We start from the raw sequence: 14189 nt of genomic DNA on the forward strand, positions 1-14189 counted from the left end.
CTGCAGATTTACCCACATAATAATGTGGTTCTCACAGATATAACATTTAACCACATTTACATTCATATAATCCTTCAAGCATGCTTATCATATAATCATGCATTAAATCAATAAACTCACACATAAGCCAAATATGCCCTCCCGGCACACTAATCAGGGCCCTTAAGCCATAACAATAATTTTGGGTCGTTACACCCTCCCATCCATGTGACGTGTAGGTCACCTTAGCCTTTCTGGCTCTGGCTCTAAATAACTAGCCTTTAGACTAGACAAGCACTTTTAGTTTTCATCGAACTTGAGGTCGGTCTGGCATTAATGCTCATGATAAGTCATTCAATGCAGATGTTGATTAGATCTAATCTTTGTTGGCTTGCATTAAACACGCTAAGACCATTCTTGACTTATTAGTCAATACCATATGACCAGTGCTCAGTACTACTGTCGAACTTGACTAGTGAGTCACAGCTTCACAGTTAATACTGACACCATTGCCAAATCTGACTAATTAGTCAGTGCCATGCACAAGTGAGCAAGATTTTCTAAGAATTTGATATGTAGTCAATGTCCACATTTAAACACTCAACATGCCTCATGAATAACCATGCATGTCACATATGGGGTGCAGTTTTCTTACCTCTGGTTCGAGCAAGAAATAACAATTGAACGACCCTTGAGAATGATCGATCCTTTGGATTCCTTAGTGGTCACCTAGTCATAACCAAATATAATCTCTGATTAATGAAATCAACAATAAAAGAGTCTTGACCTAAACCTCACTCTCGGGACCACTAATTATACCCAAACGGTGAGTAGATTCGATCCCAAGCCTTAAGAATTGAAATCTCGAACCAAAACCCCTCAAAAGTGCCCAAAATATGCATCAGAGAAAACAGGGTAGCACTACAGCGCTGCCCCCTTAGCGCCTCAGTGCTACAACCAGGGGAATTTAACCCTGGCTAGCGCTACCCTTTGGGCGCTATAGCGCTAGGACCAGGCAGATTCCCCCTGGTTTTAACCTCCTTCAAATCCTCCATTTCCAACCTGAAAATCAAGCTTCAAAACCTCATTTAAACCCCCAATTGAACCCAAAAACCATCTACACATGAACAAGGCAACATAACCCTAGTAACCTTTGCCAAAAACCCCATTGAATTCTCAACTTTCCAACTCAAAAACCAAACTAAAACCCAAATGAAAATAGAGCAAGAACTAAGGATTTAATGGCCAGAAACTCACCTCAATGTCAGCTTAGCACCCTCTTCAATGGTGGAACACAACCCTAGCTTATCAAAGCTTGGTTCCTTAACTTGGTTCCTCAAAAAGAGCTTAAAAATCCAATGAGAAATGAAGAGAAGAAGAAGAACGGGAGAAGAATAAGAAATGCTCTATTTTCCTAAGCTTTCTACAGCTTTTCAATGATATATATCCTTAACGTCAAAAGACCAAAATGCCCCTAGGTCATTTGAAATCCTCTTAAGGCCACCAAGGGAAAAAATCGTCATTTCCCACCTATCTTGTTAATCATAATTAATGCTCTCCAATTCCCGTTATTCTCAAATACTAATAAATCATATCCCATTACCCTTTAATTCCCGGTAATGTTCTAATCCTCAAATTACCTCGAGACTCATCCCGAGCCCCGAAATTAACCCTGTTATGACCAGACTGATAACTTGCATTCACAAATCGTCTCATGTCGAATGGCTCGAACAAATCCACATTATAATGTGGTCTTATTCATAATTCACCAACAGGCCAAATTACCATTATACCCTTATAATGAAATGTGGACCCATATGCATGCATTTATCATCATATTATAATATAATTCACATAAACATGCATATAATCATTTAATAACATAATAAATCAATTATGGCCCTCCCGGCCTCCTAATCAAGGTCCTAAACCTTATTAGGGATTTTGGGGCATTACATTTCCTCTCTAGTGGCACTCCCCACGGTGGACTCCCTCACTTCCTGGTGAGGTGCCAAAAGGCCAACTAGCCTTAGATTGTTCTCGGTAACCAGCTCCTTGACGCTCTTCTCAATATTCGTCATGGTGGCCAGAGCTGCGGCCCTCATCTCCATCTCTGGAGTGGGGTATGGTCGGTACCATAGACCTAGACACAACATCAAGGTTCTAAGGACGGTGAAGGAAAAATTGACAAAAAATAAACGACCAACGATTGAGAAATTTACCTCCTTCTGTGAAGGCCAGGTTGTCGACGAGCAGGTCTGTTGTAAGGAAGTACTCCTGGAAGTACTTTCTTACGTTGGATTTGTAGGTGACGTCACTCAGGAATATGCGAGTAGATTCCTGGTGACAGAAGTGGAAAAACCCCGTGTTGTTTTGGTTGGGGTTGTATTTGAGATCGAAAAGATAATTGATCTCGTGTTGTGTAGGCACATACCACTTTTTATGGTTGTAAAGGATATAGAGTGTTGATAGCACTCTATATCCGTTGGGAGTAATTTGGAAGGGGGTGACCTCAAAGTAATTGGACACCCCTTGAAAAAATTCGTGCAGGGGCAAGATTGCCCCTGCCTCAATGTGAAAGCTCGATCAGGCGCTGAAGGTGCCTCCAGGCACGTTTTCCCTTAGGTCGGAGGTTGGTTTGACTAAAGTTACCCAGGGAGACCGTAATTCTTGAGGTATCTTGTCACCGTCCTAGCCAATATGACACTAGGAGGCGCGACATACCAGTCAACTTCTGGGTCGAAGGTCGTCGCGAGGCCGGGCTTTGGGTTGAATTTCTGGTGGTGCAAAATTTATAGGTTGAGGATCATTTGAAGGACCCTCAATGTCAGTTGCTGGTTGGTTATAAGGAGAATGGGTGGTTTTCTTTTTCCTACGAGCTATGTGTTTAACACGACCCATGTGTGGATGACGGTCTGAAGAGCTGGTAGTGGGGTTTTGTTGTGAAGATGGAAAGTCAGAGAAAAGAAATGATGGTTGCTCTTGATCTTCGACCAACAGCGCGAGAAGATCGTCGTCTATTGGCCTTTCACCTCCCCAAGGATCGTGCATGAATATCTGAGAAGAGTAAAGGGGAAATGAGAATCTATGACTAATAGATAGAAGAAGAAGAAGAAATGTAAGGATAACGTTGCTCGTGTATAAAAGTTAAGTTTTTATACGACCCGCAACATCCTAACATAAATACTAAAAACATGCGTGCATTTTGGAAAAATGGATCAAAAAGTGGAAGTGAAAAAAAAATTCAAGAAAACTTTTCGACTCCGAAAAACAGGCGGGAAAAACCCAGTTTTTCCAAAAACAGTAAAATCGAATTTTCACTTCAATTTCGGGCCCTAAAACAATATTCCCATTTTCCACATTAATTTATAAGCCTCATCTAATGTTTTTTACTACCTAAAATTCCTAGTCTATCATGTTTCTACATACGAACCCGATTACCCAAAGTTTTTTCTCAAGAACATTAAAAACCCCAAACCAGAAAACTTAAGAAATTGTATTTAATTGTACAACAGAGAAGATGAGTTCAAAACTTACTTGGATTGTGGTTTTCAGATAAATCACGAAGGTTGTTGTTCAGAGCTGATCGAACACGTCTCAGATCACCGAAGCTTTCTGGGTTTTTCTTAGGAAGTTCTTCTGAGTTCTTGAGGAAAGATAAGGATACGGTAAAAAGTGAAAAGTGAGAAAGGAGATATATTTATACTGATCGTGGTGCAAATAAAGAGGTAATAATGGGGGTAAGATTTCGATGCATGGGAAATTGTATTAGCCGTAAAAATATTTTTGGGAAATTGTAAAGGTCATGATGGCTTACTTTTTCAAAAAGGCGCTGACAAATGTGACAGGTCAGACGAATTGCTGGTCGAGTAAGTTTATTAAATGTTGGTCGCATTAAAATAAACTTGGGGGGAAAATGTTTATCCAAAAAAGATTCCTCTGATGATGTGGCGAGACCAGTACGCACATGGGATGTGCGTGGCCATTTAAGTAGTTACGTTTCTGGTCGACCATCGACCAAAGGAGAATTCACTCAGCAGAAGGCATATTTCATGGGCGATCAAGCTGGTCGCAGAATATCAGATACTTTCTATTGATATGTTATCTCGCATTTATGTAATAATGGTAATTTCCATTATTATTTGAGATACGCTTGTATTAAATGTAATCAAGGCCCACCGGCCCATAAGGAGATCCTTGAGCCTATAAATAAGACTCAAAGGGTTCATGAGAGGGACTTTTGGGGAGGCTTTAGGGGATCTGGAGAGAGAGAATTATTGTTTTTACGCAATACCTTGTATCTTTTGTTGAGCTTGTGAAACTCCGTAAACCCTAGTATGCTGATCGTAGGTTTTCATTACATTAATAAGAACACTAAGTGGACGTAGGTCATCACCATTCTCTAGGGCCGAATAAGTATAAATCTTTGTGTCATTTATCTTTTTGTCTTAAATTCATCTCATTTATGTCGTTTTACTTGACTCCGTGTCGTTGACCAAATCAAGGGTCAACAACTACAAATGGGATTTACAAAATAAATCTGAAACATTAATAATAAAATATGATTTTGAAAAAACAAATCTTATTATTAATATTAACCTAGTTATTTTAGGGAATGGTCAACATGCCCCTTTTTCTAAAACACCACAAACTGTGAGCTTTAAAGCTCAAAGTGGAAGGTCCAAGGCCCAAAGTGCACAACAAAATGGGTTTGAAGGTGGCTGGTGGCAACTGGTGGGTTTGACCTAGCCATAGCCAATGGGAGGAGGCCAGATGGACGGCTGAAAGGCTGAGGGAAATGCCTTGGTTGACCGGGTCAACGCGGGTGGGTAACTCGCAGGCCAGGTGCAGATGATGGCACACGGGTCGGATGGTGGGGCAGGTCAGCACTCGGGTCGACAATCGGGTAGTTGCTGGGCTGAGGCTGCTCGAGGACATGTGGCATAGCAGGGGCGCACCAGGTGGCGCACTGGGGGAAAGAGAGAGGAGGAGGAAGAGGCACGGACTGGGCCTTTTGGTTCCAAAAACGCCACTTTTTACTTTTTTACTTTTTTTTTTTTCTTTCAGTTTTACTTATTTTTTTCTCTTCTTGCTTTTTATTAATGCCCAAATGAAATTAATTCCTGAAAATTAATCACAAATTAAATTAAAATTAATATTTTTAATTATAAAATATATTACAATAACTCCATGAAAATATTAATTAAAACTTAATTTATTTTACACTTTAAAACTAATAAATTGGCATGTTTGAGCATTAATCAATTGTTTTTAGAGCTTTTTTTGGGTTGATCTTTAGTTGTTTTGATATATATTATCTTTGTTTATTTTAGGTTGATGTTGTTTTTGTTACACCCAAATTTCAAGAATGAAAATTTTGATCTCGAAAGTCAGGCTCGTAAGGTGTAAGCTCGAAATAGGCATATTCTTCATATAATCAGCATTAATGAGAAAGTCAAGGACAATCTCGCTGAGTATTAAAATGATGACGTCAAAATTAGTGAGCTCGGAGCTGCGTGGTCTCGAAGGTGTTCAAGTCGAGCTCGAAGTTACAATGACAGGGGTTCAACACTTGTATAAATCTCCTGGTTCAACTTTTGCCATCAGATAAGACGGCTCGAGCCCAGGCATTGTGAGCTCGGGAAGGGATGATCTCGACAGAGTCTCTTGTTCAGACCGAGGCAAACCAAGGTAGCGAGCTCATGATGGTCAGCCGATCTCGGAGGCATTCGATTATTCAAGGTCAATAGCCCAATGTGAACATAGTTACTGTTTGAAAATTCCTATATATAAGGGATTGGTTGTAATCTGTTATAAAATCCCGAATATCATGGGATTTATATGCGTATTGTATAATTATATGCATTTAATTATATTTAATTTGTGATTTGAATAATAACTCCCTGAAATGTGAGGGGAGATATTCTGTCAACCAATCTACAAATAGATTGGTTCTATTCATTTGTAGAGGACGGAAAAATTTGTATTGGGGAATACTCTGTTAAATTGCTTCCAAGAAGCTTTGAGAGAATTCCATAGTTGAATAACATCGAGTCGTGGACTAAGCAGATTTTAACTGCTGAACCACGTAAAAATCGTGTCTTTTATTGTTTGTCTCTTCTGGTATTTTGTTTAATTGCTCTTCATTTCTAAGTTGACGAAAAGTGTCATCAACAGTTTTCAAGTTTATAGTTGTTTTTCCTAAGACCACATTTTTTAAATTATGAAATTTTAAAAATCGTATTTTTGAAAATTTGAGCACCCATTTTAAAAAAAAAAAAAAAATAACCCTAAGTAAAAATACTATAAAATTATGTATTTAAGAAAAAATTCCATAAATATTTGCTTAAGAAAAGACTTTTAATTTGTCATTTTGACATAAATTTACACACAATAATGATATGTGTGAAATATTTTAATGAAATAAATTTTAATTTGCACATTATTAGTAAAAAAAATTGAAGAAAAAAAGTTCGTGAATGTGCAAAATGAGTGTGTTTGGTAGGGAGAATAGATAATAGAAAAGAAAAGTGTTCTACAAAAAAAAAATATGGGACTCTCTAAAGCTAATTGATAATTATATATGAATAAAATAGTAATCTTAATGTAAGATGATTTTTGTTTTTGGTTTACCCACCAACAAGAGAAGAAAAGTACTTTTCTGTTTTTTTTCTTTGTACCAAATGTAGTGTAAAAGAAATAGTCAAAAGTCTACAAAAAGATATGGGACTCACAAAGCCTCTGGTTTCTTATTTATTTTTATTTGAGAAAAAACATAGTTGTAGTGTAAACCTATACAACTTGAAAATCAAGGGTAAGAAAAAATATATAATGAGAGTTTTGCATGTTTGAAGACTAAAATTAAAATTGACCCTAAAAGGTGAGTAAGTAAACGACAATATAAAGAAATGACAGCATATATTAAATTATGAAACGACAATGTACTGTTATCAGCAACGACAATCTTCTATGGTTAATCCATGTCGTATAAATGCATCTAACCACAAAAAGCCTGCAGTTAAGTAAATATTTTAGGTACTTACAGTTGGAGATCATTACTTTAGTACTCAAGAAAACATTTACACCACTGTTAAATTCCGAGTCACCATAATCGAACCAAAGGAATAAAAAGAAAGTCAGGCCTCTTGGCAGATAGATATATCAATCATTACAGTAACCAAAACTCCAAGATATTAAGCTCGACACCCCCGTCCTCCATGACGTTCAAGAACCCTTCTTTGTTCTTCCATGTAGCTGTACTGCTTTGTCTCTTCACAGTTTCCTGGTCGAAGCTCTCCGGCGGTAACTGGGTTCTTCTTCATTCCAGCATCGGAATCTCGGCTATGCACATGCAGCTTCTAAAAAACGACAAGGTCATCATCTTCGACGGCTTAGAAGTTGGTCCTTCGAATCTTTCTCTCCCCAACCGCAGATGCGTCCGCCGCACCTTAAACGACAAAATCGACTGCACCGCTCATTCCGTCTCATACGACATCATTTCAAACTCCGTCCGTCCCCTCACGCTCCACACTAACACGTGGTGCTCTTCCGGCTTCGTCAACCCCGATGGCACCCTCATCCAGACTGGTGGCTATGGCGACGGCATTCGAAAGATCCGTACTTTCACCCCTTGTCAAGATAATATCGTCTGCGACTGGGCCGAGCTAGTTAGCCTTAATCTCACGGACCGAAGATGGTATGCTACGAACCAAGTCTTGCCCGATGGTCGAGCCATTGTCGTCGGGGGTCGTCAATCGTTTACTTACGAGTTCTTTCCCAAGAACTCTCGAAACGACATGTCGTATTTTCTGAGGTTCTTGTGGGAAACGACGGACCCTTATGAGGAGAATAATCTTTATCCGTTCTTGCATCTTTTGCCCGACGGTAACCTCTTCATCTTCGCCAACAACCGCTCAATCTCCTTTGACTATCGCCGTAACTCGGTTGTCAAAGAGTTTCCCATCATACCTGGAGGCTGCAAACGAAGCTACCCGAGTACCGGGTCGTCGGTTCTCCTCCCTCTGATTCTAAACACTACACGGTTGGGTTCAAGTGCGGCTTTGCCCGAAGCGGAGGTCATGGTGTGCGGTGGATCGCCGCCCGGTGCGTATGTAAAGTCCAACAAAGAGCGTATCTTCTTGCAGGCAGCGAGAAGTTGCGGCAGGCTGAGGGTGACCGACCCGAATCCCGAATGGGCCATGGAGGACATGCCCATGCCACGTGTCATGCCCGACATGATAATCCTTCCTACGGGTGACGTCATCATCATCAACGGCGCTGGGAATGGTACGGCGGGTTGGAACGACGCCGTGAACCCGGTTCTCAACCCTGTGCTGTACAGGACCCGTAACCCACCAGGTCGGAGATTCGTCGTTTTGAACCCGACGACCATACCCAGGATGTACCACTCGTCTGCTCTTTTACTGCCCAATGGGCAAATCTTAGTGGGCGGAAGCAACCCACACCGGACGTACAACTTCACCGCTCGTCCGTTCCATACGGAATTGAGCTTGGAAGCTTACCATCCCTACTACTTGGAGCCACAGTACGCGAACATGAGGCCTTCGATCCTGACAGTTGAATTGAGCATGCAGACCCTATCGTACGGCCAGATGTTCTCAGTGACGTTCGTGTTGCCTCTGTACCGTCCGAATCCGGGGATCTCTGTTGCGCTCGTAACGCCGTCGTTTTCAACGCACTCGTTTGGTATGAATCAGCGGATGTTGGTTTTGGAGGTGGGCCGGTTAGAGCACTTGTCCATTTTCGCTTACAAGGTCTCGGCCCAAGGCCCACCAATGAGCACGGTTGCCCCACCTGGGTATTACATGTTGTTTGTTGTTCATTCTGGAGTTCCTAGTGAAGGTGTTTGGATTAAGGTGCAATAATAATAATAATAAAAAACATTTGTACTTTAGTAATAGGTTCTATTTGTTTGTAAATTTGTTTTAAAAAATTCGCTACTAGTTTGTTTGTCTGTTTGGATCGATTTCTAACCAATCTGAAATGTTTTGGAGAGTTTTACAGATTGTGCAATACTTTGGTGCAATTGAATTATTTTGTAGTTTTTTTCAAAAGGCGTTGATTATTAAATGAGTATTGTATTACTATGCAACTTTGGAGAATAAGCATTTTACTTGCTTAATGTTATTATTACTTTTATCTTTGCCCTATCAAGTGCCAGTTGTGCATATTACATTGTCAAATTTTTATGCTGTAACTGTTAATTTTTATGTCCCTCCAAAATTTAAATAAGTGCCCGTTTAAAGTGAATTGAGCTATTAGTTCTTGTTTGTTTGTAATAACTACTGGCTGTTAGCCTTTTTTTTTGTTGATAAAACCTACTGTTAGCCTTTTAATAATTGTTTTTGTACACTGTAGTTATTAAATTTAGAAATATATACATATCACTATATATGAAAAAGGAAAAGAAAAAGATAATTACATTATTGAATAAGAAATCTGATAAGGTGATTTTTGTATTAATATTTATTAAGTTTTTCTATGTTTGGATAGTATTATGATAGCATTTTTAATAGTTTTAACTTATTTTCGTGATTCTATAACATATTTTTTACATTACATTTTATGATGATAAATCTGACATTTTGATGGCAAGTGTAGTTTATGAATCATAGGTCGAAAAATACTCGCTGAGATAAGATTAAAATGAAGTTTTTGAAGCATTCTAGGCTTTCGGGATTGAAATGTTGAAGTGGCGCCAGTGTACAAGCCTTCTAAGGTCGAGAAATGAATAAATTGAAGATAGGCCGTGACCCTTTAATTGGAGTTGATGTTTCAGATTTTCTGTTCCAGACAAGCCGCTGCCCAGATTCTGGTCGCTGCCTACTGTGAAGAAAAGTGAGTTGGACCGTTGCCCAATTTTTTCAGGCCGCTGCCTGCGTGACCAAATTTTGCACATATTTTGTTTTGGGCCGCGGCACGCATTTTTTAGGTCGCGGCTTGCGACGCTATTTTTAGATTTTTAATTACATTTTAAATTTAATTTAAAGGAGACTATAAAAGATTTATTAGGGTTAATTTGAGAAGAGTTTTTATTACGATTTAGGAAAGAAAAAAAGACTCAGAAAGAGCTGGAGAGAAGACTACAACACTATTGTTCATCAATCTAATTTATTTTCTTCCCTTAATCTCTTTAATCTTAATTATAATTATGTTTGTGATTATGATTACTATTATGGAGTAGGTTCTTTTTAGGTTAAGGGTTAATTCAAAACCCAAGACATGAATTATTGATTGTTGATAATGAGTATTATTCTTTAATTTCTCTCAATATTAAATCGTTTCTATTTTTCCAATTGAATGTTATGAATTTTGTGATTTCTTGTTAGGTGACCAACTAATTAAAGTTTTACATTGTTCAATTGTCATCTTAGAATTACTACTCACCTAATAGTTTAGGATTCTAAGTTTAAGTGATAAATTGCAATTGACAGTGATGTCAAAGGAATTGTTTATAAGTCAAAGGAATTATGAATCTTAGGTCAAAAAGACTCGCTGAGATAAGGTTAAAATGAAGTTTTTGAAGGATTCTAGGCTTTCGGGATTGAAATGTTGAAGTGGCGCCAGTGTACAAGCCTTCTAAGGTCGAGAAATGAATAAATTGAAGAAAGGTCGCGACCCTTTAATTTGAGTTGATGTTTCAGATTTTCTGTTCCAGACAAGCCGCTGCCGAGATTCTGGTCGCGGCCTATTATGAAGAAAAGTGAGTTGGTGTTGTGAAAATCCAACACGCAAGTATACGTATCGTTTTTACAAGTAATAACTCATGTAAGTGAGATCGTTCCCACAAGGACTGTAGCTAAGTACCAATTAATTGAATTTTTGTTTCTATTTGGCTATCGAAAAATGGATTGTTTAAACCAAATAAACTAAGCAATAATTAAATAACAAAACAATAAACAAGATTCAATCAAGAAATGAAATGTAGGGAAATTAATTTCAATTGCTTCCACTTCCTATTTCAATAATGCAAAATAATTTTCCTTCTTCTTCTTCTAATGTGATGGCAGATTATAAAATTACCAATATTCCTATTAAGACATAAAGGTACTAAATCGCAAAGTAAAATACTGCATTTCTAAGATAAGTTACACAAGCAATCAGCATTAAGTAATAATCTAGAGCCACACAAGCTACACAAATACTTTCGTTTTGCATCAAAACTTATGTTTATTCAATTAGAGCATTTCTAATATTCACTTTTCAGATTTCATATTAGAATCATAGATCATGTAAAAGGTGGCCAATCTAAAACATGTATTGATCACGAATATGAATAAATCACATATCAATAGAATAAAGGAAAATATCAAATTGCATTAATCCATAGAAAACTTCAGACAATCTCCATTAAAAACCCTAAATTGGAGTTTAGTTCTGTTGACGCGGTTCTTCGCCAAAAGGTAATTAAGAAAATAAGAGAAAGAGATTAGTGCTTAATAATGAACCGAAACAGATGAATGATCTTTAAATGGACTGATGACACAATTACGTTTTTAGGTGGTTCAAAGGTTAAAATCCTTCTACTCCACTAGCCAATATTATTGCTATATTTCTGGTATTCTTTACAGGATGTTTAGTTACACAATAGAATCCAACCCCTTGCAACTCCCAGGGTTTCCATATTTATAGGAGAGGGCATCTGGGAGTTGGTAAGGGGGGTCATCCCGTGACCTTCTTACCCATCATGTCACTTCTGTGACATTCATGATTAATTCCTAAAACCTGACAAATGAAGTGTGGTCTAATCAACAGGTAAGGGGGATAATGGGCCGCACAACCCAACCCAGTCGTGGGTGCCTGAATACGCATGTTCATGCTGTGTGTCCGAGAATTCAGGGATATATCAGACACGTGATGTCTGATATATCCACGTTTACATTGCGTAGTTGATTTTATAAAAGGTCATAGCTTCCAACTCCAGCTTGTATCCCGAGCTGGATGCCTTCTCGACCTGCGGCCTTCATAGTCCTGACTCGGCCCTTGAGTAATCTCGAGGCGAACCTTTGGCTACCTCGAGCTAAAGAGGTAGGACCAGACGACAGCAGCTCCGGTCATGGGGTATCCACGTGGCTGATATAATTAGGCCATATCCCAGCTCGCTAATAGCCCGTTGGAAAATCAGGGCGTACATTTGCCCCCCAAGCCCCTGCTCGTGGTACACGACGTCGCGTAGGGCCACAGTGGGGGCTTTTAGGCTTCTCCATGGACTCTCCATATTCCACCTTTTACGCAGGCGCCGAATACGTGGAACATTGTGGTTGGTGACAGTACGTCTTCCGAGAACCGCATTAAATGGCCTAGCCTATACTCAACCGTCGTTTCGCCTTTCGAGTGGAGAGCCTCGGATCCCACATCAGGGCAATCCAACGGCCCTCCTCACGTGGCCCTTCACGTATATATAAAGGGTGGCCACCTTACGCATGGGCCACCCGTTTATTCGAAAATTTTCTAAATTTCCCATCTTCTTCTCTCTTCTCACCCTCAAAAAACCCTCTTTTTCTCCCGGTCACCGTTCCCAGCACTCCAGAAGATCAAGTGCAAGGACTCCTTTGAGGTCTTGGAACCAGTCATTCCGACGAGGACCCAACTCAGACGACCCCTTCATCTCCCCCACAGCAAAACACTTCGTAAGTTCTCTGACTGTGCACGCTTTAAATTTTCTGTTCACTGTAGCTTAGGTAAACAGTTCTTGTAGCTGCATGCAATATTCTGTTAGTTTTTTGTGGGTATGAAGGGTGTAGGCTTTTATTTTAGGGCATCGATTGTAGAAGAAATCCATTTAGGAGCATGGTTCAGTAGGGTGCGTTTTCTGGGGAAATCTTCTGGGTAGGATTTTTGGTATGCTTGCTTAAAATATCCAGTACTTTGGGTGCAAAACCGGGTAGCTTAGGGGACACGCTTCACAGGCGATTTTGCACCTCTTGCCTACTAAAAATTTCCTTCCAAGGCAAACTTTTACCCTGACCCTCCTGACACACGAATTCCGAGTAATCGGGGATCTGTTGGGAGTACAGGCACGTGTTCATAGAATCGCGTGGTCTCACTCTCCACGGGCTGAGATTACCTCAGCCCGTGCAAAGGAAACACTTCTCTTTAGATTCTCCCTTATGTTTAGGCCGCCCTTTTTTTAAAATTACTTCTTTTGTTCGCTAGGCGACCAGATGGGACCCAAGAAGAACGCTCCTAAGAGGATCGCAGGCAGCTCGTCCTCCCAACAATCCAAAGGAAAGGAGGTGATGACAGACTCCCCAATCCCCATCTTCGGGACGGCCGTGGAGCAGGAGCTCGAGGTGGCGCCCGATGCTTTCTTCGAGGCCGAGAGGATCGTCTCGAAGATCACTGACCAGGGGAAAGTGAATAAAATATTCCCTTCCCACAACATCGAGCTGGGGAGGGGCGCCCTGATCGCCCGACCTCCCACAGAAGGTGAGCGGAGCTGGGCGCCGCTCGACGAGGAGTATGCGGCCTGGAGTGACGAGCACTTCAAGGCTGGGGCCTTCCTCCCGCTGGACCAATACTTCGCCGACTTCCTCAATTACATGAAGTTGGCTCCTTTCCAGCTCCCCCCAACTCCTACCATTTGTTGGCGGGGTTGAGATACATGTTCCTGAAACAGGAATGGGAGGTCCCCACTCCGGCGGATATCTTGTACTTTTTCTGCCTCAAGGCCAGCCTGGAGCAGCGGGGGCGAGGCGACGGGTTCTATTACTTGACCCGATTTCCAAATACGGCTGCGGTCATCGAGCTGCCCAGCCACCCCAACGACTTCAAAGACCAGTTCTTTATGTCCAAGGGGTTTCGCAACTGCGAACTGCACTACTTTAACCGTCCTCGTAAGTACCTTTTACTCTTAGCTCGTAAGTTAAGTATTGGTTAGCTCCCCCCTTTTATCCATTTCTGACATAGAATAATTCTGCAGCCATTTTCGCAAGGACAGACAAGTCTGTGATCCTCGGGAGTCTATACGAGACACTGGCGGGCTTGCCCCCCAGTGAAAAGGACTATCGCCAGCTCGTGACAGACGAGACGATGTTGGCGTGCAAACTGATCTCTCCGGGCTAGACTTTGGCCCTGAGGATACCCCGGGGGCTTCCCCTTGCTCGCGAGATGAGGCTCATCCCCAAGGAGGAGGCCGTGGGGGAAGGAGAGGATGAGGACGAGGAGGACGAGGTGCCCCTTGTAAGGAC

General features: G+C 40.7%; 1 protein-coding gene across 1 annotated transcript; it reads left to right on the top strand.

Annotated features, from left to right (window-relative positions):
* Positions 1-7084: 7084 nt before the first annotated feature.
* On the top strand, positions 7085-8864 carry LOC133821336 (aldehyde oxidase GLOX). The gene has a single exon (XM_062253694.1). It carries the CDS (start codon positions 7197-7199, stop codon positions 8862-8864), a length of 1668 nt encoding a protein of 555 aa, XP_062109678.1. The 5' UTR covers positions 7085-7196.
* The last annotated feature ends 5325 nt before the right edge of the window (positions 8865-14189 follow it).

The sequence above is a fragment of the Humulus lupulus genome, chromosome 3 (genome assembly GCF_963169125.1).
Source record: "Humulus lupulus chromosome 3, drHumLupu1.1, whole genome shotgun sequence".
NCBI classification, from domain to species: domain Eukaryota; kingdom Viridiplantae; phylum Streptophyta; class Magnoliopsida; order Rosales; family Cannabaceae; genus Humulus; species Humulus lupulus.